Here is a 23,672-nt window from a genome sequence, read left to right as displayed (position 1 = left end):
GGCTGGTGACAGGACCTCTCAGGCCACTTATGGCAGAAGGGGATTTCTTCAAAGCAATTCAGTGACACCATGAAACCAACCCAGTTCTAGAAACGAGCCTGTCCCCAGGGCCTGGAGCAGAGAAGCCCCAGCCCTTCCCTCCTGCCTGCGTGTCTGCTGCTCTCTACCCAACACCCCTCCCTCCCTCTGCCCCTTCTATAGTGAGTCACCGCGGGGATGAGGGAAGTGGAGTAGCATCTGAGCTCTGCCACACTTACCTACACCTTGGACAAATCAATTGCCCACCGGTGATGCAAGGAGTCACAGGGACACCTGGCTCTGAGGAGCCCCTGCATTGCTGCCTCAGGCACTCGGTCCCTTTGTGCTGACTTTGATCAGGGATCCATTCTGTGGGATGCAGCTGAGGCTGAGAGAGGTTTAAGCGCCAGTTCACAGTCACACAGCGAGTCAGTGGCCACCCTGAGCTTTCAGCCCCTGCCCCCAGCATCCCAGGCAGCACCCTATCACCCAGCACAGTCTGGGGAGGAGGTGCAGGGCTGAGGCTGCCCTTGGTCCATGCAGGTCCGCCTGTATAGCCTGGAGGAAGACAAGTTTTTCTCCTTCCATCTGGAGATGGTGGTGCACGTGGATGCAGCCCAGGCCTTCCTGCTGCTCTCAGACCTGCAGCGCAGGCCGGAGTGGGACAAGCACTACCGGTGAGGGCCTGGGAGCTAGCCAGGCTGGGTCCCTTCTCAGGACTGGGGTGGGATATGGTATCTCCTGTGGAGCTGTCCCACCTCATGCTCCCCCCTGCTGGCCTTCAGTGGGAACTAGGGGTGTGGTGGGAGATTGTAGTCATGTTAGGTAGAGTCAGAGTCATAGGCATTTTTAGCTCTCAGGGAAGAGACGGAGCCTGGGATTGGACTTGGGGGCCTGGATTTAAGTCCTGTTTCTGCCTTAACTAGCTGTGTGACTTGGGGACCCATTTCCTTTCTGGGCCTCAGTTTCCTCCCTCTTAATATGGGTACTTGGAATGGGAATCATGGATTTATACTCAGAGGATATTCAAACCACATTCTGTGGAGTTCTGCTCCAAAGGGGCCCAGGGATTGCTTGGAATGAGGTTGGGAGGCTGAGGGGTGGGTGGGGCTCCCTCCCATGTTTAGACCATCTAAGTAAAGTGGCCAACTTGCAGAATTTAGTTTGTCAATTTTTTTAAGTATGTATGTGAATGTTACTTTTATTTATTGACACCAGGGATTGAACTCAGGGGCACTCAACCACTGAGCCACATTCCCAGCCCTGTTTTTGTATTTTATTTGGAGACAGGGTCTCACTGAGTTGCTTAAGTCTTTGCTAAGTTGCTGAGGCTGGCTTTGAACTCACGATCCTCCTGCCTCAGCACCCAAGCCGTTGGGATTACAGGTGTGCACCACCATGCCTTACCAATGTTACTTTTAAATATAGTGATTGACTATGAATGTTATTCCTTTGAATACATTTGTTCCCCAAATTTACTGATTCTTCGTGTATCTTTTTTTTTTCCCCTCAAGCAAGCAGGAATCTTTTGGAAAAAGGAAGGTGAGAAAAAGACTTAGAACTCCTAGTGCAGGGCTCCTGGGAGGGGCAAGAGTGCCTGATTTTTTATATATCTTCTTGAATTTAGTCAGGGAAGATAAATATTTTTTAGGAAAATAGCCAAAATGTCAGTGCTCAATATAGGAAAGTTAATGTTTAAACTTGTGTTTTCTTCAAGACCCTCAAAGCATTTTCTGTTATGCAAACACCCTAGGTCTGGGGGTCTTTGGTCACCTCTCCAATGACTTACATGAGGAGCCTCCATAAGGAGGGTCTGTGTGTCTGGCAATACAGGGAACTGTCATTTGGCAAGTTGATTTTTTGTTTTCTTGATGCTGGGGGCCAAACCCAGGGCCTCATGCATGCTAGGCAAATGCTTTACCACTGAGCTGTACCTATCACAGTTGACTTAAGACAACTTGGCTTTCCCCTTCCTACCTGGTCTGCCTGCCCCAGTCTGGCCTGCTTGGCAGCATCGAACCTGCTGAAGATCTCTTCACGGGAAGGGTAGTGCTACTCTAAAGAGCCCAGGCCTGCTGGGTGCACTCTGGGAGACTGAGAGCTGGTGGGTGGTGGATGTGGGGAGGTGGGGTGTTGGAGGAGGTGGGCTAGTGATCATATGGAATCTTGATACTTGATGGCATCTGGGGTCAGGGTGGAGAGTCCCCTGAGGGTAAAGAGAATCTCCAGCCTGTTTCCCTTTCCCCTGCCCACAGCTATCCCACTCCCAAGACAGCCTCCCAGTGTAGGGGGAGAGCCAGGGAGGTGGCCGGTCTGGACATGGCTGTACATATCTGTGTGGTTCTCCTGTGTGTTGACGTGAGCCTGTATGCATGTACCTGGGTATGTGTGTGCCGTATGCCTGGGGTTACAGTTCTCTGCCTGGAGGCTGAACATCCCAGCCCTGTGTCCCTCTTAGCTCTACAGTTAGGGACAGGTGATTGTCCTGTCTCAGCCCCTCGTCTATAACGTGGGGATTCTGAGGGTGCCCACTGCACAAGGCTATGCCAGAGACATAATATGCATGTATCCCTGAAAATAGTACCTGGCACACAGTGGGTACACACTAAAAATAAACCACAACTACCAAGCCTTCATACCTCTGTGGGACATATAGATGTAAACAGATGCGTGTTCAGTTATCTACCCGTGTCTGTCACGTGTGAATGGGTTTATACGTGGCTTTGTCCCTGTGTATTTGCTTGTGTGTCTGTGTGAATGTGCCTGTGCCTGCATGTGTCCTTGGCTAGGCCTTCAGGCCCTCTGTCTGGGTCCTGCTGACTAGTGCAGGGAAAGAATTCTCCATCACAGATGGTGCTGAGGGCAGCTGTGGCATGTGGGGCCCAGCAGACCCACTGTCCCATGGGAGCGGGTGTGGCTCCCTGGGCCCTGAGCTCTGGCCTCCCCCAGGAGCGTGGAACTAGTGCAACAGGTGGACGAGGACGATGCCATCTACCACATCATCAGCCCTGCCCTTGGTCGTGATGCCAAGCCCCAGGACTTTGTGATCCTGGCTTCACGGCGCAAGCCTTGTGACAATGGGTAGGTGCCTACCTTCTGGGGATGCAATAAGGAGGCCAGCTGGGGAGGCCTCGTCCCCCTCCCTGGGGAGGGAGCATCATCCTGGAGTTAGACTCTGCTTCCCATTGGTTGTGGGATCCAGGCCCCACTAGATTTTTCTGGGCTGCCATGGTTTTACTGTGGGTAAGATGGGAAATGAAGGCCCACACTTCATCTTGAGTCACCTCTGCCCTAAAGCAGGGCCCTCTGTGGCCTGGGTGGCCAAAGTTGCCACACTCAAGGCTCTGGACAAGGCACTTCTCACACGCACTCCTTGGACTCTCCTCTTTGTGACTGGAGGGCCATGAGCCTGTCAGCTCTGCCACTGGTGGGGAGGCCAAGATAGTGGTATCCCTTCTGCTCTAGACAGGGGCAGGAGGATGAATAAAATCACATGCGGCTCTCCCCCTGCCTGTCCACAGTGGAGGGACTTTTCCAGGCGACCCCCCAGCGGGTGGTGTAGCTGCCTCTTCTCCCCAGCCTGGCCTGGAGCCAAAGCTCAGGCTTGGGGGATGGGGTGGACCCTCCCTTCTGTGGCTGATCTCTGCCCCCTCCGCTTCCCTCCACTCCAGGGACCCCTATGTCATTGCGATGAGGTCAGTCACGCTGCCCATGCACTGCGAGACACCAGAGTACCGTCGTGCGGAGACCCTCTGCTCAGGCTTCTGCCTCTGGCGCGAGGGGGACCAGTTGACCAAGGTGAGGCCTGGCGTCCAACAGCATTTTTTTGAACTATACTGAGCTCAATGCTGCTGGGCCAGGACAAGTCCAGACCTGGGTCCCCTTCCAGCATCCTCCCTCTCCCAACCTGGGGGAGCCTCAGAGTATTGGAGGCTGGAAAGGAAGCTGCATTAAGATCTGATGGGTGCGACTAAGTGAGAGCCTGGAGAAAGCTCAGGATGCCGACAGCAGAAGGCTGGGTTCTGATCTAAAAATTCATCTCATTATTTATTTACTTGTATACTTCTTGTCTGGGAAGGCTTTATATGGCTCTGAGGCCCATAAAACTCAGCAAGGCAGTCCGCGTTAATTGAAAAGGTGAGGAGGAGGCCGAGAAAGGGGGGACTGAAGCTCCCACACCAGCTTCCAGCTCCTGTGGGGCCCTGCAGCTCCAGTCTGGTGAGCCTCAGCCATTGTTGGCTACATCAACACACTTGAGCCAACAGACTCAGGGGGGCCATGCTCCAGGCCGAAGTCCAACGTTTCTCTGCAGCCCCAGAGCACCTTTATTTAAGGGGGATTCTGTAGGAGGTTCTGGAGACCTAGTCCCTTCCCTGAATGCCACATAACTGAGGGAAAAGATGCCCAATGACAGTACAGTGGGTGGTGACTGGTAGCCAGGGTTGTCAGCACCCTGAGAAGGGTCAGGGGAAACCGGCTGGAGAAGGTCATGCCTATCAACTGACCTTCAAGACTCCACGGAGCTGGGCTGTATCTGCTGCTCTCCCAGAAGGCGACTCTCCCCACCCCCGCCTCATGCCCAGGGGTAGGCCATGCCCCTCACCCTTCTCTGCTTCCCTGAGCATGGCTTCCCACCCTACAGGTGTCCTACTACAACCAGGTCAGCCCAGACTTCCTCAACTATGTGACCACCAACGTGTCCGGCCTCTCCTCTGAGTTCTACACCACCTTCAAGGCTTGTGAACGCTTCCTCCTGGACAATCGCAATGACCTGGCCCCCAGCCTCCAGACCCTCTAGGCTCCCCTCCAGCTGCCCCGAGGACTGTGCCGTGCGTGGAGGAAGGCAGAGGCATTTATTCCTCCTGCCTCCTGCAGTGAAGCCTGGACCTAGGAGTTGGCTGGCCCAGGACCACTGGGTGGTCAGTTTCTGCCAACATCTGCCCACGAGTCCTTGTGGTACCCCTGGGGGGGCCTGCAGTAGACTCTGGTCCTGTCCACCCCACTGGCTGCCAGTAGCCCTGCCCACACAGCTGAACAGCTGCTCCCAGTGGGGCTGTGCTGCACTGTGACGGTGGCCCGGGGGGAGGCTGCCAGCAGCCTGGCCACGGCTCCCACCATGCTCTGGTCCAGTGGCCTGGCTTGCAACTGGAAGGACACAGGTTGCCTGAGTCCCTGGCAGAGCTCCAGCATATCCATGAGCAGCTGTTCCCCATAGCCACTGCCTAGCACCTCCTCGGGCCAGCTGGGTGCCACGGTCACATGGGGGAACACCTCAGCCACAGCCTTCAGGAACTCTTTGCCAGCCGTGTGGCCAGGGACCACAAAACTCCCATATGAGATTGTGGCCCCGACCCACACAGGCCGAGGCAGGTGGCCAAGGGCTGAGAGATGTGCCAGGATGGCCAGGGACGGACGGAGGGCTGCGGGCTCTGCTATGTGCACGTGGAGGCCCCAGCGCCCAGGGCGCGTGGCCAGCTGCAGCAGGCATGACTCCAGTGTCAGGGCAGCGCTGCTTGGGGCATGGACGATGGGCACAGGGTCCCCGGCTGCAGTTCCCTGGAGACCAACGTCCAGAAAGATCACGCCTTCTCTGTCTGGAAGAGGCAACCATGGCTGGTCTCAGATTCCCACGGGAGCCAGAATCTCTTGTTAAAAGGGCACGGGGTGGGGTGGGGGTGTGGCTATGGGGACGGCCTGGCCTCTGTGGAATCCTCTAACCTTGTTCTGGGTTCCAATTGTGGTGTCGGGTACTTGTCAAGACTAAAGTGATAAGCTGCCAGCTCAGCTCTTGGCCTTTACTTGTGACATAGACCTGGGGCAGATGCCAGCTCCTCCTCTAACATCATGTGACTGAGGACTCAAGAGCGCTGGTCTGAAGGCCAGGAAGCTGGTGCTCTTGAGACTACCGCACTCCCCTGGCCCCACCCTACTTTGTATCCAGTGTGTGGCTTACAAGGGCCCATGTTGCCATGGTAACCGAGGTCCAAGGTCCACTGGTAAAGGACACCCTTGCAGGTCAGCTAGGGGTACCAGGGCTGTAGACAGACTTACCAGGGAGCGTGATCATTGCTGTTCTGCCATTGCCTTGCACTTCTGGAAGCAGCCACTCCACGCCCAGACCATCACCCGCGGGTGGCTGGAGAACAGGGATCAGGCTGCTCCCGCTGTAGTACATTCGTTTCCTTGTGGTATTTACTGTGGGGTCCAAAATTGTTGAGATGAAGTGGCAACCATTCAGAGTGCCTTCTATATGCCCTGATTCTACCATATTCCAAGACTCTTGCTGTCATCTCCCCGCTTTGATAGACTAGGAGAAGTGATTTGCCCAAGGTCCTTCAGCGGTTACTGGATTGGAACTGGATGGAACCAGAGCTAGCTGTACCCACAGCTCGTATCCTCCCTCTCACTTAGGTAGCTCCCACAGTGGGAATGTGGACTGATGGGACCCCCTGTGACCACTCAGCTGCAGGGTCAAGGGAGCAAATATGCACAGTAGCATCTGGGTTATTAAGTCTCACCCACAGAGAGACTGTGCTACATGGAAAGTCTATAGGGTTGGAATTTGCTGAGTTCTGATAAGAGCTCTGCCTTGATAAGATCTGATGACATATAAACTCTGTAACTGTTTACACCTGTTTCCCTACCTATAAATTGGAACTCTGGCTTCATGAATATGACACTTAAATAGAATGCCATCCCGGGGCTAAGTTGCAATAGCAGAATCTCTCCTCCTATTCCACCCAGGATCTTCACCTTCTGATGTCACTTCCCCCCAGCTCTGCTCCAGGGCCCACCCAGGGGCTGCCCTATGCAGTATACAACCCACACCACCCTCCCCAGGCTCCTTCCTTACAGGCCTGCTGCTTGAACTGTGACAGGACAGGCTCAAAGAGGTCATAGTAGACTTGGTGGGCGGCCGTGTTGTCCCGGATGTAGAGGAGATCATCCACTGACACGGGGTCGGAGGTGCCCTGCCACAGTGTCAGGCTGTACCTGGGCCCAGACAGCTGGCTCAGTGCCAGTCTGGGCCCAGCAAGACCCTTGGCTCCCCTCCTGTGCTCAGAACCAGAGGCTGGCTGGGCCCAAGGGTGGGGCATCAGTCCTCCAGTGTCACACAGCCCCTCCTCCCTGAGCACTGCCCATTCCTGGGGGTAACTGCAAGCCAAAGTCTGGAAGGACAGAGGAGCTGTCCACTCAGAGTGCCTATTTTCGAGCTCTGCCTTAGGAAAGAGACAAGGACAGAGAGCAAGGTGTGGGGAGGAGGTCAAGTGTGAAGAGGGAAGTGGGCCACCTTGGGACTTTTGTGGGGAAGGGCTGAGAAAGGGAGGGATGGGTGGCTGAGAGCTGGCTGCAGGGTAGGGTGGGAGGTCCCTTGAGCCCTATAGGGCTATTCTGGGCAGAGGTTGTAGGTGTAATCTCTGCAGCCCCAGGGGCATAGGTGGCCTATGGGAGGAAGCTGCCGGGAGATGGATTCTGTCTCATCTCAGAATAAACATTTGTTAACAGGCAGACAGTTACCCACCAATGGAAACCTGCCCTCCCCACCCCCAGGAAGTAGTGAGCAGCCCGTCACCAGAGGTATACAAATAAAAGACAGGGACATTGTAGGTGGGAGCACCAGTAGGGTTGGATAAGATGATCTTTAGGACTTTCTAGCCTAAAGGTCGGGATCAGGGATCTTCCCCCGGCATCTAATCCCGGAGGTGGGTTTGGAACCAGCAGGGGCGTGAGAGCAGCTATAGGGTTTCACCTTTCCGACTGGCCCAGCAGCCAGCTGAAGTGGGGCCAGGCAGCCCGCACCATGACAGCCCGCACAGGGAAGGTGACCCTCTGTGGCAGCGCTCCCACCAGCTCCTGCATCTTCTCCACCATGGCTTGGGTGTAGGTGCTGTTTGGGAACAGGGGCACATAGAGGGTGGTCCAGCCTGGAGACAAGGTGGCTTGAGGATACTTCTCCTGGACCAGTGCCAGGAACCTGCAGAGAAGGGAGACACTGGTCTTTCAGAGCCACACTGGTCCTGTCCTCTTCTCTTGTGTCCTCATCACAGCGAGAGGAAGTGGCGGGGCCTGTGACAGGAGGGCGGCTGCAGAGCCTGAAGAACAGAGTGACTTGTTCACAGACCCACAAGTGGGGCACGCACTCTGGAGCCAGGGAAGTCTGGGCTCAGGCCCTGACTCTGACCTGGGGCTGGTCAACCTCTGATTCTCAAATAACAGCCTCACTTCTGAAAAGGAAGGGCTTCTTCTTCTCTGTACTCGCGATTGAACCCAGGGGCTCTCAATCAATCATCTACATCTCCTTTCCTTTTTAATTTAATTCTGTATTTTCAGATAGGGTCTCACTAAGTTGCCAAGGCTGGCCTCGAGTTTGTGATACTCCTGGCTTAGCTTCCTGAGCTTCTGGGATTATAGGCATATGTCACAACACCTGGCAAATTTCAGACTTATTTTATTTTTTTCAAATTTTGCTTTTAAGCCAGGTGTGGTAGCACACGCCTGTCATCTCAGAGACTGGGAGGTTGAGGCAGGAAGATCGTGAGTTCAAAGCCGGCCTCAGGGGGCTGGGGTTGTGGCTCAGCGGTAGAGTGCTCGCCTAGTACGTGCAGAACGCTGGGTTCGATCCTCAGCGCCACATAAAAATAAAATGAAAGTACTGTGTTGAACTACAACTAAAAAACAAAATATTAAAAAAAAAAAACCCAGCCTCAGAAACTTAGTGAGGCCTCAGGAATTTAATTATATCCTGTCTCCAAATAAAATATAAAAAGGACTGGAATGTGGCTCAGTGGTGAAGTGTCCCTGGGTTCAATCCCTGGTACAAAAAAAAATGCTCTTATGTAAATTTTAACATGCAAACAATCCCTCCCCCCGCCCACATCATGAGTAAAATCAACACTCCAAGAAGACTAACCATATTTCTCTGGGTCTATTGACTACATTTTCAAACTGCTACTTTCCAAGTGTCCCAGTTGGAGACATACTATAAACGTTGGATGGATGGTTAGATGCACAGATGGGGTGAGAGAGAAATGGAAGGTAAAGAGCATGGAGCTTAGAACGACAAAGGCCTAGGTTTGAATCTCTGCTTGCTACTAATAGATGTAGGCAGGTCATTTGACTTCCATAAGATAGTTCCTATGTCTGTAAACCCAAGGCGATAGCACCTACCTCATTCTCATTGCAAGCGTTAAGTGGTATTCTTCAAGTAAAGTGCTTAAAACAGTGCCTGGGATGTGCAATAAACATTCAACAAGTTGAGCCTCAATTTCTGTGATTTTTTTCACATCTGTAGAATGGGGAGGAAAACCCATTCCTCACCTAGCAGTGCTGCCTGCTTAAGGACCAAGTTAAGGACATCCCTTCCTTCCACACAAACCTCCTTTGCAACCCACTGCACACTCTGCAGCTGGTGACCCAGGACTGTTAGTGGAAGGAGGTGCAGGGGGACTAGGATGGAGCCAATGTTTTATACTTTTCTTGCAGCCAAGTCCTGAGCTTGGCCCTGTCTGCCCCCTGGGAGTCCACAGTGGGGGTGAAAACCTGTGAACGGTGATCACCCAATGAGATTGGGGCTGTGTTAGGAAGAAATTTGGGAACTGTGGGCCCCAGAGGAAGCCTCTCAGCAGCCTGGGAAGTCAGGTATGTTTCAGGAGATGGTAGTGACTGGGCAGAAGTTCTTCCAAAAACGGGGAAAGGCACTCAAGACAGAGGGAAGAACATATGCAAAGACTCAGGTGAGATTACATGGTGGACTGAAGGCAGACTCAAGGAAGGTTCCCTAAGTTCTCCTTCCATGCAAGGTGTTGACAGAAGAGGGCTGGATGCAGCTGGGGGAGAGGTGAACACTTACTGTGTGGCATTGACCTCTATTGGGAGGGGCACATTGGGGCCCCTTAGAATGTCAGCATTGAGCCACACGGGCCTCTGGACTTTTCCGGCTTCTGTCAGCTGCTGTAGGAGGTCCAGGGAGGGGCCCACGGCCTTGAGGCTCTTGAAGTCCAGTTTGATACCTGTGAGGAGGAGGCAAGGGCTTGGGGAACTGGAAGATGTGGCTGAGCCAGCAGGTAGGGTCTGTGTGTGGTGGAGGTTCGGGAAGGTGGAAAGACAGGGCAGATGGTGGCTGGGTGTGAGGACTGTCTTTTAAACAGAGCCAACCCAGAGAAGGGCTCGCCTCTAGAGCAGTGAGTCCCACCCACTGTGGGGCGGAAGCAGAGGCTAGCTAAGGCCCGGGCCTGGGGATTCCTGAACAGGCTCAGAGGCTCTGAACTACCAGGGCCTGCAGGGAAGTGGCGTGGCTGCCAGGAGGGGTGTTTGAGGGAGCATCTAGGCACCGTCAGGCAATGCAAATGGAAGCCCATCTCATTCAGGGTGGTGAGGAGGTGGGGCTGGACAATTAGAAAAGATATTGAAAGCCAGGCCAAGATAATGGGGAGCCATTGAGGGTCAAAGCAGGGAAATGTTATGAAAATACTGGCCTTTTGGAATGGTCACAGTGTGTGTGTGTGTGTGTGTGTGTGTGTGTGTGTGTGAGAGAGAGAGAGAGAGAGAGCGCACATGCACGTGCACACGAGCACTCAGTAGGCAAGGGAAGGCCAGAGGGACTGAGTTTGGGACAGGAACCAGTGAGGAAGGAGGTCCAGGAGAGGGATGACAGGGCTGGGGCTGGAGATCAAATTCGCAGATGCAGCAGCTGAGTGGAGGGTGGGGGAGAGGGAGACACTAGGAGGGTGCCTGGGTTCTGAGGGTACCTGACACTGTGACATGGGGGCAGGTGTGAAGTTCAGCTCTGAACATCTTGCATCCAGTATTGTGGATACAGGAGGGGATGCCCTGAACACAAGGGGCACTTTGTAGTTTGCTCTGCACTGCTCTGGCACCTCATCTCGCCCGTGTGTCCAGGAGAGGACACCTGGACATGCACCTTTACTTCCCCACCTCACCCAGTCTTCACTGAGCAACTTGTGAGGACCCCTCCCCAGGATCAGAGTGCTGGGGTGCTGAGGAGGGGTCCAGGGTGCACATACCCTTCAGGGAAGAGGCTAGCACTGTCTCCAGCCACTGCTGCAGGGTGTTGTCACTGTAGATGGCAGGGGGATGGGCCATGATGGGGACCCCTGTCTCATTCGCGGTATTGAGCCCATGGACAGTAACATCTGCCTCCAAGACCATGGCGTTGCCTGTTTCAGGGTCAGAACACAATTCAGTTTTTAAAAACATTTTTTCTCATCATAAGGGCATTATACATTTGTTATAGAACATTTGAAAATACAGAAAAACCGCAGAGGGAAATAGTTAGCCACATTTCCATCATAGTTCATGTTTTAATGGATTTTCTTTCATTTTTGCCTATGGGTAATTTTTGCAAAGTTGAAACTACCTTGCATTTATAATTTTTGGTTTTTTTTTTTCTTGTAACATTATGAGATATTTTCACAATCTTCTTTACATCTCATTAAAACAAAACTGGGTACAGTGGTGCACACCTGTAATTCCAGAGCCTCGGGAGGCTGAGGCAAGAGCATTATAAATTGGAGGTCAGCCTGAGCAACTTAGAAAGCTCAGAAACTTAGAGAGGCCCTAAGCAACTTGGTGAGACTGTTTCAAAATAAAAATGAACAAATAGAAAGGGCTGTGGATGTAGCTCAGTAGGAAAGCACCACTGGGTTAATCCCTAGTCCTCCCCTCCCCCCCAAAAAAAGAAAAACAAAAGCAACAACAAAACTAGTCAAAATAACTTGTTGAGGGTATTCACTATGATGTGATTTACCATCCCCCCCACCCCTGAATCATTTTGATTGTTTCTAATTTTTTGCCAAGATTTTCTGATCCCTCCTTATAGGATCTGAGTGCAGGCCAAAACAGGATAAAACAGGATATATATATATATATATATATATATATATATATATATATATATATCTGGTATAAACACACACACACACACACACACCTATGTACAAACACACACATATATAATATATAAATGCCAGATACTTAAATATATATGATTGAACCTGGTTCCTCAAAAATGCTAGGCAAGCACCAGTGAGCTACAGCCCAATAAAGGATCATTTACAAGACCATATTATCAAGTTACGTTCCAGAGAGGCTGTTCTGCTTCATGTTTCACCTAGAGAACAGAGATGGCCTCCCTCACCTACATACCTATCAGCACTGAGCATTGTTATTTTTATCTTTTAATTTCACAAGGTTAACTCCATCAGGAGAATATTCTCGGATCCCTGTCTTTGAGAGTTCATCTAGTAGGGGCTCAGGCCTTTCTAAAAGTCTCTGAAGACCATGCAAGGGGTGCTTGAGTTTGGGAAGTGTAGTGGACTGAGGGGGGATTCAAGTCCAGCTTCCACAATATCACAGGCAACTAATGTTGGCAGGGGCCTTTCTCCAGTGTACTGAGCCTGACTGCTTTTGATCCCTCTAGCATGGCTCCAAGCCTCTTCTCTCTTTTTTAATATTTATTTTTTCCTTAGTTGTAGTTGGACACAAACTTTTATTTTATTTATTGTATGTGGTGTTGAGGATTAAAACCAGGGCCTTGCACATGCTAGGCAAGCACTCTACCACTGAGCCACAACCCCAGCCCTCCAAGCCTCTTCTCTACAGAGTGTTCTAAACACCTACCTGACCACATCATCATCCTGATAAAAAATAAATTAAAAAACTCACTAAAAATCCACCCATATTCCTGAGATTCAGATCCAAACTCTGTAAGGCCATCTTTGCAGCCTTCATGACCAGACCCTGACACATTTTCCAGTTTATCTCAGGTCTCTCTCCCTCCCTCTTGCCTTGGGTTCCAGCCACTCCACTTTTTCCAACTTTAACATGCACAGAAATCATCCAGGAACTGTTAAAATGTAGGTTCTGATCAGTGGATGTGGGGCAGCACCAAGATTCTGCATCTCTAACATGCTCCCCCAAGAGGTCCATGCTGCTGGTCCCTGGACCACACTTTGAGTGGCAAGACTCTAGCTTGTCTCGTCTTTCCCGTCTCTGGGTTCTTAGATGTGGCTGCTACCTTGCAACCCTCTTCCCTCCACACCTCTCACCCAGGGTGGGGGGAAAACATCACTTCCTCAGGGAGCCCCAGTCTGCTCCATGCTGCCAGGAAGACCACCTTCTCCTTTGCGTGCTCAGCCAGGGCGGTGCTCTTGCTCACCCGGTGCCAGCCCTCCTGAGTATCACTTCTGTGACAACAGGGTCTGGGTGGGAACTGACCATCCCTCGAATTCCTGGTGCCTAGAGGGAACCAGGACTAAGAAAGTGCTTCAAAGATGGGTGTTGAATGACGGGCTGAGTGCATTAATGGCAAAGTCAAGAACAGCCTGCCCAGGCCCAGGGAGATGCGAGAGAGGTCACCCAATGCCCTGGAGAATTTCAGCAGATTTGTCTAAACCAGGTGTCTAGGTTTCCAGGATGGAGGTCACTGACCATGGGCTGCTGCCAGCACTTCTTACATCAGCCCATTCCATCCTTGAGTTATACCTGGTGCTTCGAGGTGACTAGGACCCTGCTGCTCTCATCAGTGAGAAGGGACTTCCCAGCTCCAGAACACAAGATATGGCCCCAGAGCTGATTAGGATCTGTGAAGGGCTTTGTGAGTGTTGTGAAGATGGACTTTGTGACGGAAACACAAAGTCCTTTTGTATCTTAACTTTTGGCCACTTGGGAATGCAGTGAGAGGGGTCAAAGGTTTTGGGGCTCCATGAGGCCTAGGGAAGCCAGGCCCAAGGTGCACCTGGAGATAAGAGGATGGCTTCAGAGGTGAGCACCGAGGTCCCTCCCCTATTTCACTGGGGCCAGTTCTGGTCTGGTGGAAGTAGAGGTGCCATAGGAGGAAGCAGGGTAGGGTTGGGGGAGCCATGTTTCTGCATCCCAGTGACCTTCCCTTGAGACCCCAGGAGCATCTTAAAGACAGACCATGGCTGACTCCTCATTCTTCCTCCGGGTCGGGTCCACACAAATACTCAGCAGATGGGACAAAATACTGGTGGAAATTGCACTCTGAACCTAATTGGCCTCCTCGTAATCACTGCCTGGACCAGCTTCTTCCTGAGAAATCTTCTCCCTTAAAAATTGGCTGGGAGCGGTGACATACCTCTTGTAATCCCAGCGGCCCGGGAGGCTGAGGCAGGAGGATGACTACTTCAAAGTCAGCCTTAGCAAAAGTGAGGCACTAAGCAACTCAATGAGACCCTATCTCTAAATGAAATACAAAATAGGGCTGGGGAGGTGCCCCTGAGTTCAATCCCTGGTATCCTGCCCCCACCAAAAAAAAAAAAAAAAAGTTGTGTCATGCTTTCCAAGGGCTGTCTTGCTTGGGGAGTGGGAACAAAAAGGGACAAGAGAGACGAGGGCAGGATGGGGTTCCTGTGGCCACAGTAGGACCCCGGGTCCTCAGGGGGTTGCCATCAGAGTGAAGGATGCTGCTCTCCAGAGGGAAGGGGACCTGCAGTTCTCAAGTCCTTTACCTACCTTCCCTGGGCCAGGAGGGTTAGGCATTGAGGAAGGACAGCATGGCGGCTGGGTGTGCAGACCCCCAATCCACACCACTGCCTTCCAGCCCCAGCCCTCACACTGGCCAGCTGTGGAACCCTGGGCAGTTTCTCTGACCCCTGAGCTGGTTACCTCATCTATAAGAATTAAGTAGTAAAATGACCCTGGTTAGTGTTCACCAAGTGTTAATTATTATTTGCACAGGGTAGCTCACTTACCTAAGGTAACCTGGGACCCCCTGGTTTACTTCTATTGCTCAGCATAATTCCCAATCCTGACCTCGTTCGCAGCCAAACGTGCCCTGGCTTGGATGATCACCTTATGGGCCTACACTGTACAGAGTGGGGAGCTTAGCTGTAGACTAGTGAAGTCACTTGTCCCAAATCACTCTGCTGATAAATGGCCAAGGGAAAATTAGAGCCCACTTCTGCCTGCCTTCCAGGTCTCCTCTCCACACAGATGACCAGTTACATCCAAGATGGTTTCACCAGCCCACCTCTATAGCAGCTCCCCTTTAGGAAGGCAATACCCTCCTCCAGAGGTCTACGCAGGGACCTGGCAGAATCCTCGGGAGGAAAGGAGGCCTGGGGCTTCTCTGGACCCCTGGAGCTAAGCTAAGGGGAGCCTGTGCAATTCCCTGCTGGTGGCAGGGCCTGCTTGGGGCGCTTGGCTATCTTGTCAACTAAGGTCCTGCCTTGGCGGGGCCTTGATGGTTCCTACCAGTGCCAGGGCTGAGCGGGGAAGAACCTGGGGGTGGCAGGTCCTTTTTTCCATTCCCTCAGTATTTTTCTCCCTGGATGAGTACTTCTCTGGCTTGGATCTCAGGGCAGAGGGCTCTTTGTTCTCCTAGTCACCAAGGAGTGGCAATTAGCCTCCAGGACAGAGAAGATCTGGGAGCAGCCACAAACTTCCCCACCCAGCCTGCCTCATCTGGAAAGTCCTCCCTTCCCACCTCTCCTCATTCATTCATTCATTCATTAAACATTTCCCAGGCTTTAATCTTAAGCCCACAGGCGTGAGGAACCTGCAGGCATTAGAGGCTGGCTCCAGGCCTCACTCTGCTTCAGACCCACTGTGTGACCTTGGACAAGACCTTCTCCCACTCCACACCTGTTTCCTCATCTGAAATTGGAAGGTTTTTCTTGGGCCACAGTTCTCAAAGTGCAGTCCTGCATCCAACAGCAAAAACCTCACCTAGAAACTTGTGGGAGAGGCAACTTCTCGGGCCCCACCCTAGAACCACTGAGTCAGAAACCCTGGGGGTCGGGTCAGTACCCTGTGTCTTCTGAAGACTTCATCTCTTACAGCTTAAAGCACCAGCACTTTGACAACATTTTCTATTGAGCTTCCCAAAATGTCCTGAAGGACAGAGAGTGTTTCCTCGTTGACTCAGGGATCAAGTACAGTGGCTTGGGCATGCCCTGTGGGGCTGCCGCCCCAGGCTCCTCCACTCCCTAACCACTTTCTGACAGCACAGCCTAGAGTAAGTCATGGGACTTACTAGAGTAAGTCATGGGACTTCTCTGAGTCTCCATTTTTCTTCTATAAAATGGTGCCCATGAAGAGGGCTGCACAGTGTTCCCTGGAGAACCCCTGTGTGATGTGGATATGTGGGTCCCACCTGAGTGGCAGCTGACTGGTCACCCATAATCATTTTGCATCTGAGACTCAGAGGAGTCACATAAGCTGCTCAGGTGTTCACCATTCATTTTAGTAGCTCCAGGATTCCAATTCAGATCTCTGGCTTCCTTAGACTTGAGGGCAAAGGCCTCCTTAGGAGGGGGCATCTGACAGGCCAAGGGACAGAGGGCAGTACAGTGGAGACTTTGGAATCAGACATCTGCTCCGAATCCCAGGCTTGGAGCTGCACTAGTTGGAGCCAGTTCCTCAGTGTCCAGGGCCCCACTTCCCCAGGTGGAGTATGACAAGAACACAAAGATGGCCATTCTAAGGCCGCAGTGACCATGGCTTCTCAGCCTCCCCTCTGCCCTCCTCCCTTTCCTCCACCGTGCCCCCCCTGGCCTGCCCTAGTTCTGGCAACTGGACTTACTGCTCAGGGCAGCCTTCATCTCTTCCTGGCTGTTGGCTGCGTGGTACCAGGTGACTGACAGGCCATCCAGGTGACTGATCTGCCCCAGGCTCAGCAGGTACTCCAGCATGTCCGCGTCGGGGCGGCAGACGTCCTGCTCACAGCCTGGAGTGAATGCCAGGAGCTGTTACTGTCTATCCTAGCCTCAGCCCAACACACCTGTCACCCCCAACCCTCCCTGGACTCCCACCATGTGCTGCAGGGGACTGTGAGGCACACAGTCCCTGGTGCTGCCAGAGAGGGAAAGGCACAGGATTCTGGGGCCATGGAGGCTCTGGTGCTGCCTGGGGCAGAGAGAGAGGGAGTTCACAGAGAAGGGGACATTCAAGGGGCCTTGAAGGATGGATGTATGTTTGACAGAAAATGGGGAAAGAACAGACAGAAAGAACAACAGACATGAAGGCTCGGCCATGGGAAAGCATGGTTGTTTAAAGGAATGGCCACTGGCCTACTACAGATGGAGACAGGCCAGGAAGGCTGGAGAAGAGGGCTACAGGCAGGTGGTGAAAGGTCTTAGATGCCAGCAAAGGAGTGGGGTGGGTCCTGGGGGGCAGGGAGTGAGTGGGTTGTTTAGAACAAGGTCGCTGGCTCAATCCCTCTCCTGGGTCTATAACCAAAGGACTTAAAACAGCATACTACAGGGACACAGCCACACCAATGTTTATAGCAGCACAATTCACAATAGCTAAATTGTGGAACCAACCCAGATGCCCTTCAATAGATGAATGGATAAAAAAATGTGGCCTATATACACAATGGAATACTACTCAGCAATAAAAGAGAATAAAATCATGGCATTTGCAGGTAAATGGATGCAGTTAGAGAAGATAATGCTAAGTGAAGTTAGCCAATCCCAAAAACCCAAATGCAGAATGTTTTCTTTGATATAAGGAGGCTGATTCATAGTGGGATAGAGAGCAGGAGCATGGAAGGAATAGACAAACTCTAGATAGGGCAGAGGGGTGGGAGGGGAAGGGAGGGGTCAGGGGTAATTAATGATGGTGGAATGTGATGATCATTATTTATCCAAAGTACATGTATGAAGATATGAATTGGTGTGAATATACTATGTATACAACCAGAGATATGAAAAATTGAGCTCTATATGTGTAATAAGAGTTGAAATGCATTCTGCTGTCATATATAAATTAAAAAAAGAAAAAAGAAAAAGCTTGCTGGCTGCAGAGAGGGACAGGTACTGGCAAGAGCAAGCTAGTGGCAGAGGGACTTCGTAGGAAGGGGAGGCCACTGCAGGGTCCAGGAGATCAGAGGTCTCAGAGGCGGGGCTGCGGGGAGGGTAGAGGGTGGAAGGCAGAGCCCTCAAGGTTCAGGAGCCGGGCATGGGCACCAGGCTCAGAGAATGTGGAGGCTCCCCCAGGTTCACCAAGAAAGGGATAAGGAGAGGGAGGGAGGCAGGGAGAGGCTGAGTTCAGCCCAGACTGTTGAGTTTGAGGAGCCCACAAAATTCCCAAGAGGGAATACACATCTGAGGGCAAAGGAGGGAGGTCTGGGCTGAAGGCTGAGGTTTGGTGGTCTTCAGGGGAAAGAAAATCAGTGGGACCCTCCACCAGGGTTGAAGTCTTGGTAGGGCTGGGGTATGGAAGAGGCAGCTAGAGCTGTGGGTGGGGGTGAGTTTAGTTGGAATAAGGGACAGGAAAAGATCTGATCAGCCGTTGGTAGGACAGCCTTGGTGGGAACAAGGAAGGACAGCAATGGGGAGACCAACTGTGTGGCTGCAGGATGACTCTTACCTGACCGAGTGCCCCGCTGCAGGGTGAAGCCCAGGACCATCCCAATGGTGAACAGCAGAGCCACACTGGCACTGCCGGCAAGGACCCACTTGGTCGGATGCTCGGAGCAGCTCTTCCTGCAGGCCATGCTGACCCTTTCTAGAGAGTGTTCCCTTCCCTACTCCTCACAGCCCAGAGTCCCTGAGACTCCCCACCGCTGAGATTGGGTGGGAGGCAGGAGATCCAACAGCACCTAATGCTCCTCCAGACTTGGCCGGCTCCTGCAGTCCTGGATATCCCAGCCTGGAGACAGCTCCTTAAATCCCTCCTCCCTCCCCGCCCTACTCCTCTTCCCCTCACCCTCCCTGCATCTTAACAGGTCAAGCAGAAAATCCTGCCATCCCCCAAATGAACTTTGAGCACAATAATAGGTAATGAAGGACATGGCCTGGGCCCTCACCCCTGCCTGTGGCTCCTGCCTAGGGGTTGGAAGGCCAGAGATCTAGTCCAGCTCAACCTAGTTTTCCTGGTGGTTTAGGGCAAACATCTGTCCTGCTCCTGGCCTCATTCTGTCCCTGTGGTGATTCGTAATGGCCTTTTCTCTTCTTACTCTAGGACTTTCTGCCCTGCCCCAGAAAATCCCTGGGTCAGGGAAGGGTTTGTGACAAGGAGAGATTAAATCTGCCCGAGTGACATAAATTTTCCTTTTATCTAAGAGTACAGCTGGTAGATTGAACTGGGATCAAAACTGATAGTTCTGCAGGACACTCCTGCACCTTCCTGCATGGAAGTCCATGGGCAGTGGGCTGGGTCCCCTTCTCTTGCAGAGGGAGCTCTAGGGGCTCCAGGATGCGAAGCAAATTTAGAGACTGCCCCTATTTCAGGGACGCTGGAACTTAAATGAATCCAGGAGTTACCTGTAATGAGCATGCACAGGCTTCAGAGTGCAGAGGCTGATAAAGAAATCCAGCAGGGGGCAGTTGGTGACTGATTAGTGAGTAGGTTAGGAGCAAGGAGTCTGAGCTGGTTTGGTTCCCATTTTTTCTGCTTTCATTACTACAAACAGTAACAAAATATATTATTCATTGATATCCTATAAAGTATTTCACATCTTTATTATTTATTTATTTATTTATTTATTGGGTACAGGGGATTGAACTCAGGGGCACTCGACCACTGAGCCACATCCCCAGCCCTATTTTATGTTTTATTTAGAGACAGGGTCTTACTGAGTTGCTCAGCGTCTTGCTTTTGCTGAGGCTGGCTTTGAACTCTCAATTCTCCTGCCTCAGCCTCCCAAGCCACTGGGATTATAGGCGTGCGCTGCTGCACCCAGGTCACATCTTTATTTCATATACTAATTGTGTAAGAAATGGAAAGTTCAGTGATCCATTTTCAGAATATAGTGTTTAGCTTTAATTGGGATGTAAGATCTAATCATAGCTATTTTGAAATCCAATTGTAACCATTTTGACTACAGCCCTTCCCTTCACCCGCCCTATTTTTACAATGAGCCAATCACATAGATTGCAACCCCAAGCTCCTGCTATCAATCCCCTGCTAGTAGGGGGATTGCTGGCCCATGTGTGGCCCATGTGTGGCCCAGGTGTGCTTGCTTGCCAGGTTGGGTAGTATGCACTTCTGTAGAAGTAAGTTTGCCTTGCAGAACTACTTTTGAGCTCGCCTTTGATTTCTTGTGGCACCCCAGTATTTCTAACAGTCACAACATTGCTAAATGGTTCTTGTGTCCCCACGATACAGGAGAAGATATTGAACCTCAGAGAGCTCAGTACTTGTCCCAAGTCACCTCATCACCCATCAGCATGATATAGGGGAAATACCTAGGATGCCAGATGACCCTCCCAGTAGCTTATGGTGGTTGGTAACATGTTGGGAAACCATGTAGTTCAGCACGTACACCCCTTGTGGCTTAAACCAATCAGTTCAAACAAATCCCCCTCTTGTACTAACCAATCACCCTTACCCAACTTGTTCCCGCCAGGAAATGTGCTAATCACGTATTAGAGTTGTTTTATGATTTTCCTGCGGTGTGTGATGATTTGCTAAGAGATGCTATGATGTATGTGAAGTCCCTGCCTTCCCCAAAGAGTGTATAAAACTGCTGCAAACTCTGGGCTTGGGGCCTCTCAGTGTCACTAGTTGCTGTGTGCGTGGAGGACCAAGCTAGCTGCTTACATTGATCTTGGTCTCTGGTGGTCTTTTGGGGGTCCTGAACTTGAGCATAACAGTGACATCCATGGGGGAAGCCTCATCATTCCTCTTTTAATCCAGGGCTCCGAGGCTGGGGTGTGAACCCCTTGCAGCAGGCCATGCGGCCCATCCCACCCTCCCTGAGAAGCAGGCAGTGAGCTCGGAGGCCCTGGGCCTGGCTGCTTCTCCACCTGGGGGCTCTGCAGGCTGCATCTGGGTGGAGAGGGGCTTCATCCAGCTCTGGCTTTTGCAGGAGGAAGAAGCTTCAAAGGACTCCTCTGCTGTCTGTGATTATCTCTTGTGAGATTAAGTAACAACTTGAAGTCACTGAGTGTGCATTCAGTGCCGGGCCTCATACTAGGCTCTGGGACCCACTCACAGCGTTTTGTAGCAGAGGAAATGTCTGCAGATTTGGGCATTTCAGGTGTGGAGCAGCTGTTTTAGGGCTGGTGTGCAGGAGGGGGCACACAAACCACCGTAAGGATGTTAGGCATGGAAAGTGGCAGTGGGCATGGGACTGGATGTGTGGGATCTGGAGATGCAGGAGATAGGGGAAGAGCCCCAACTTCCTTCATGGGCCATGACCCTATGGGAAGAATCACTGCCCAAGCTGGCTGGGATAACCAGGAGGGATGTTCAGGCACAGTGAGCAGTGTGTGGGTGAAGCCAGCCACTTCAATCTAATGTATGAAATATGATATGTCAAGAGCTTTGTAATGTTGTGAACAACCAATAAAAAAAAATAAAAATAAATAAATAAATATACAGCCATAACAAGAATAAAAACCCATCATTGTGACAACATGGATGGGACTGGAGATCATTATATTAAATGAAATAAGCCAGGCACAGAAAGATAATACTACATGACGTCACGCATAAGTGGCATCTGGAGAGGCTGATCTCACAGAAGTTGAGAGTAGAAAGGTGGGGACCAGGAGTTGGGGAGAGTACAGGAGAGAGAAGGAGAGGGAACACTGATGGATAGATACTGGGTTACAATTTGACAGGAGCAAGAAGTTCTGGTGTGCTTTGCACAGTAGGGACTATAGATAACAATTATGTACCCTGTAAAAAAAAAAAAAATCTTGGAGGATATGTGCAGTGCAGCTTGGCCTGAGCACCAGGTGGGACATGGGGGAAGAGTTTGGGAGATGAGGCTGGGGAGGTGGGCAGGGCCTGGTGCCCCTGGTAAAGAGCTACACTTCAGCTGGGTGTGGTGGTGAAGGTGAGGCAGGAGGATCTTGAGTTCAAAGCCAGCCTCAGCAATTTAGAGAGGCACTAAGCAACTTAGTGAGACTCTGTCTCAAAAGAAAAAATAAAAAGGGCTGGGGATGTGGCTCAGTGGTTAAGCACTCCTGGGTTCAATCCCTGGTTCCCCCCAAAACAAAACAAAACAAAACAAAAAACTTATTTTCAGTGTGGAGGATGGGTCCTTCACCTGTGGGGTGAGCAGGAGGGTGCTCAGCTCTATCTGAGAGGGTGATTCTTAAAGCTGGTATGAGAAATGGCTGGAGAAGGCCAGATGTCCCTAGTACCCAGGCATCCAGGTTTAGCACTGCCACAAAGCAACGTGTTGTCACACATTACAACACCCAGAACAGCCAAAGACCTATGGAAATTTGAGCCTCAGGCTTTGTTACCTGGGTTGCTTTGATACTCTCCTACTCTTACCCCATGACAAATAGAGGAGAAGGCAGGTGCTTGGGAGGCTCCAGCACTGCAGATGTGGAGCAGCTAGCTGTTTAATCACTGCTGCTGCCTGGGCATGATGGGACATGCCTGTGGTCCCAGTTACTTGAGAGGCTGAGGCAGGAGGATCTCAAGTTTGAGATCAGCCTCAGCAATTTAGCAATTTAGTGAGATCCTGTCTCAAAATAATTAAAATCTAAAAAGGCTGGAGGCTAGGTATGACTTGGGAAACTGAGGCAGGAGGATTGCAAGTTCAAAACCAGTCTCAGCAAATTAGCGAGGCCCTAAATGACTTAGTGAGACCCTGTCTCCAAATAAAAAAATGAAAAAAACTGGGGATGTGGCTCAGTGGTCAAGTACCCTTTGGTTCAATCCATGATCCCCCAAACAAAATAAAACAATCAAAACAAGCTGCTAATGTAAGAGGCTCTGCCTCTGTGAGACAGTGTCCCCACCTGCCCTTCTCCCTGAAGGAAGCCCATCACAGTTAGGAAATGCAGCCGGAGTCACTGTAGTCAGAAAAAATGATTGATTGTTCCAGAATCCAGCTCATGAACATATAACACACACTTACTGGGCCTAGCAATACTTTTTTTTCTTTTTATTACTGAAAAAAAAAAAGAAAAATAATAAAGTCTAATAGGCAAATGAAATAAAAACAGAGGAGAACTAAAATAAGGAAAAACAGCAGCATAGAAATTGGAGGTGGCTGATTGGATTTAAAATCTTATAAGGTCCCTGTGGGTTTTTTTTTTTTATATGTTTGCTTGTTTAAAGGAAGATAACAGTATTAACTTTAGACTTTGATAACTGGAGTATGAATGTTAAAATGGTTTGAGTAACCCTGTGTGACTTTGTGAGTCTCTGTCTCTAAATAAATAAAAAGGACTGGTGATAAGAAAAAGGAGGAAGAGGAGGAACAGTTACCAGGTGTAAACTAGGTCAAATTTGAACCAAAGGTAACAGAAACAAGATTGTGTGCTAATGCCATTTCTATGTAGTGCAGAGACGAGTCAATCTAAACCATGGTGCTGGAAGTCAGGGTAGTGGTTACCTTTGTGGGGGACAGTGATTGCAGGGGGAGGAGGATTCTGGGGTTGTGGTAATGTTTTAGATCTAGGCGCTGGTTACATGGGTGTGCTCTCTTGGTGAGAATTAATGCACGTGCAAATTTCTGCATATATATGATCTTCCATGCAAATTAAAAAATCCGAGATGGGAGCAGAGATAAGGTAGACGGGCAGACTGTGAAGCAGCCTCAATGCCAAGGGACCCAGGGACTGGGCTGTGCCTTCGCAGACAGTGGGGAAATGTTGAAGGTGTTAGAGGAAGTGAGTTGCAGGGAGCTCCCTTCATGGGGGGGATGCAGAAGGCTGGCTGCACCTGCCCTGGAGGACATTTCCTAGAAGACTTGGCCA

General features: G+C 51.1%; 2 protein-coding genes across 4 annotated transcripts in view; one reads left to right on the top strand and one right to left on the bottom strand.

The window, feature by feature from the left end:
- Window positions 1-4,953, top strand: part of ACOT11 (acyl-CoA thioesterase 11) — a 44,753-nt gene extending 39,800 nt beyond the window's left edge. For all 3 annotated transcript variants that reach the window (XM_081306890.1, XM_081306891.1, XM_081306889.1), the window contains 4 exons: window positions 562-695; window positions 2,968-3,099; window positions 3,690-3,816; window positions 4,661-4,953. In XM_081306890.1, coding sequence (XP_081163016.1) covers window positions 562-695; window positions 2,968-3,099; window positions 3,690-3,816; window positions 4,661-4,816 — 549 coding nt within the window. In that variant the 3' untranslated portion in view covers window positions 4,817-4,953. The remainder of the gene's footprint in view (window positions 1-561; window positions 696-2,967; window positions 3,100-3,689; window positions 3,817-4,660) is intronic.
- On the bottom strand, window positions 4,939-18,499 carry FAM151A (family with sequence similarity 151 member A; the record flags this gene model as incomplete). Its single annotated transcript, XM_081306894.1, has 8 exons — window positions 4,939-5,612; window positions 6,070-6,213; window positions 6,872-7,011; window positions 7,769-7,993; window positions 9,869-10,028; window positions 11,043-11,195; window positions 16,583-16,726; window positions 18,373-18,499. 8 exons carry the CDS (start codon window positions 18,497-18,499, stop codon window positions 4,939-4,941), a joined length of 1,767 nt encoding a protein of 588 aa, XP_081163020.1.
- Window positions 18,500-23,672: the final 5,173 nt, after the last annotated feature.

This window comes from Spermophilus citellus (genome assembly GCF_964194105.1).
Source record: "Spermophilus citellus genome assembly, chromosome: 9".
Lineage (NCBI taxonomy): Eukaryota > Metazoa > Chordata > Mammalia > Rodentia > Sciuridae > Spermophilus > Spermophilus citellus.
This window is presented reverse-complemented; position numbering and strand designations above follow the sequence as displayed.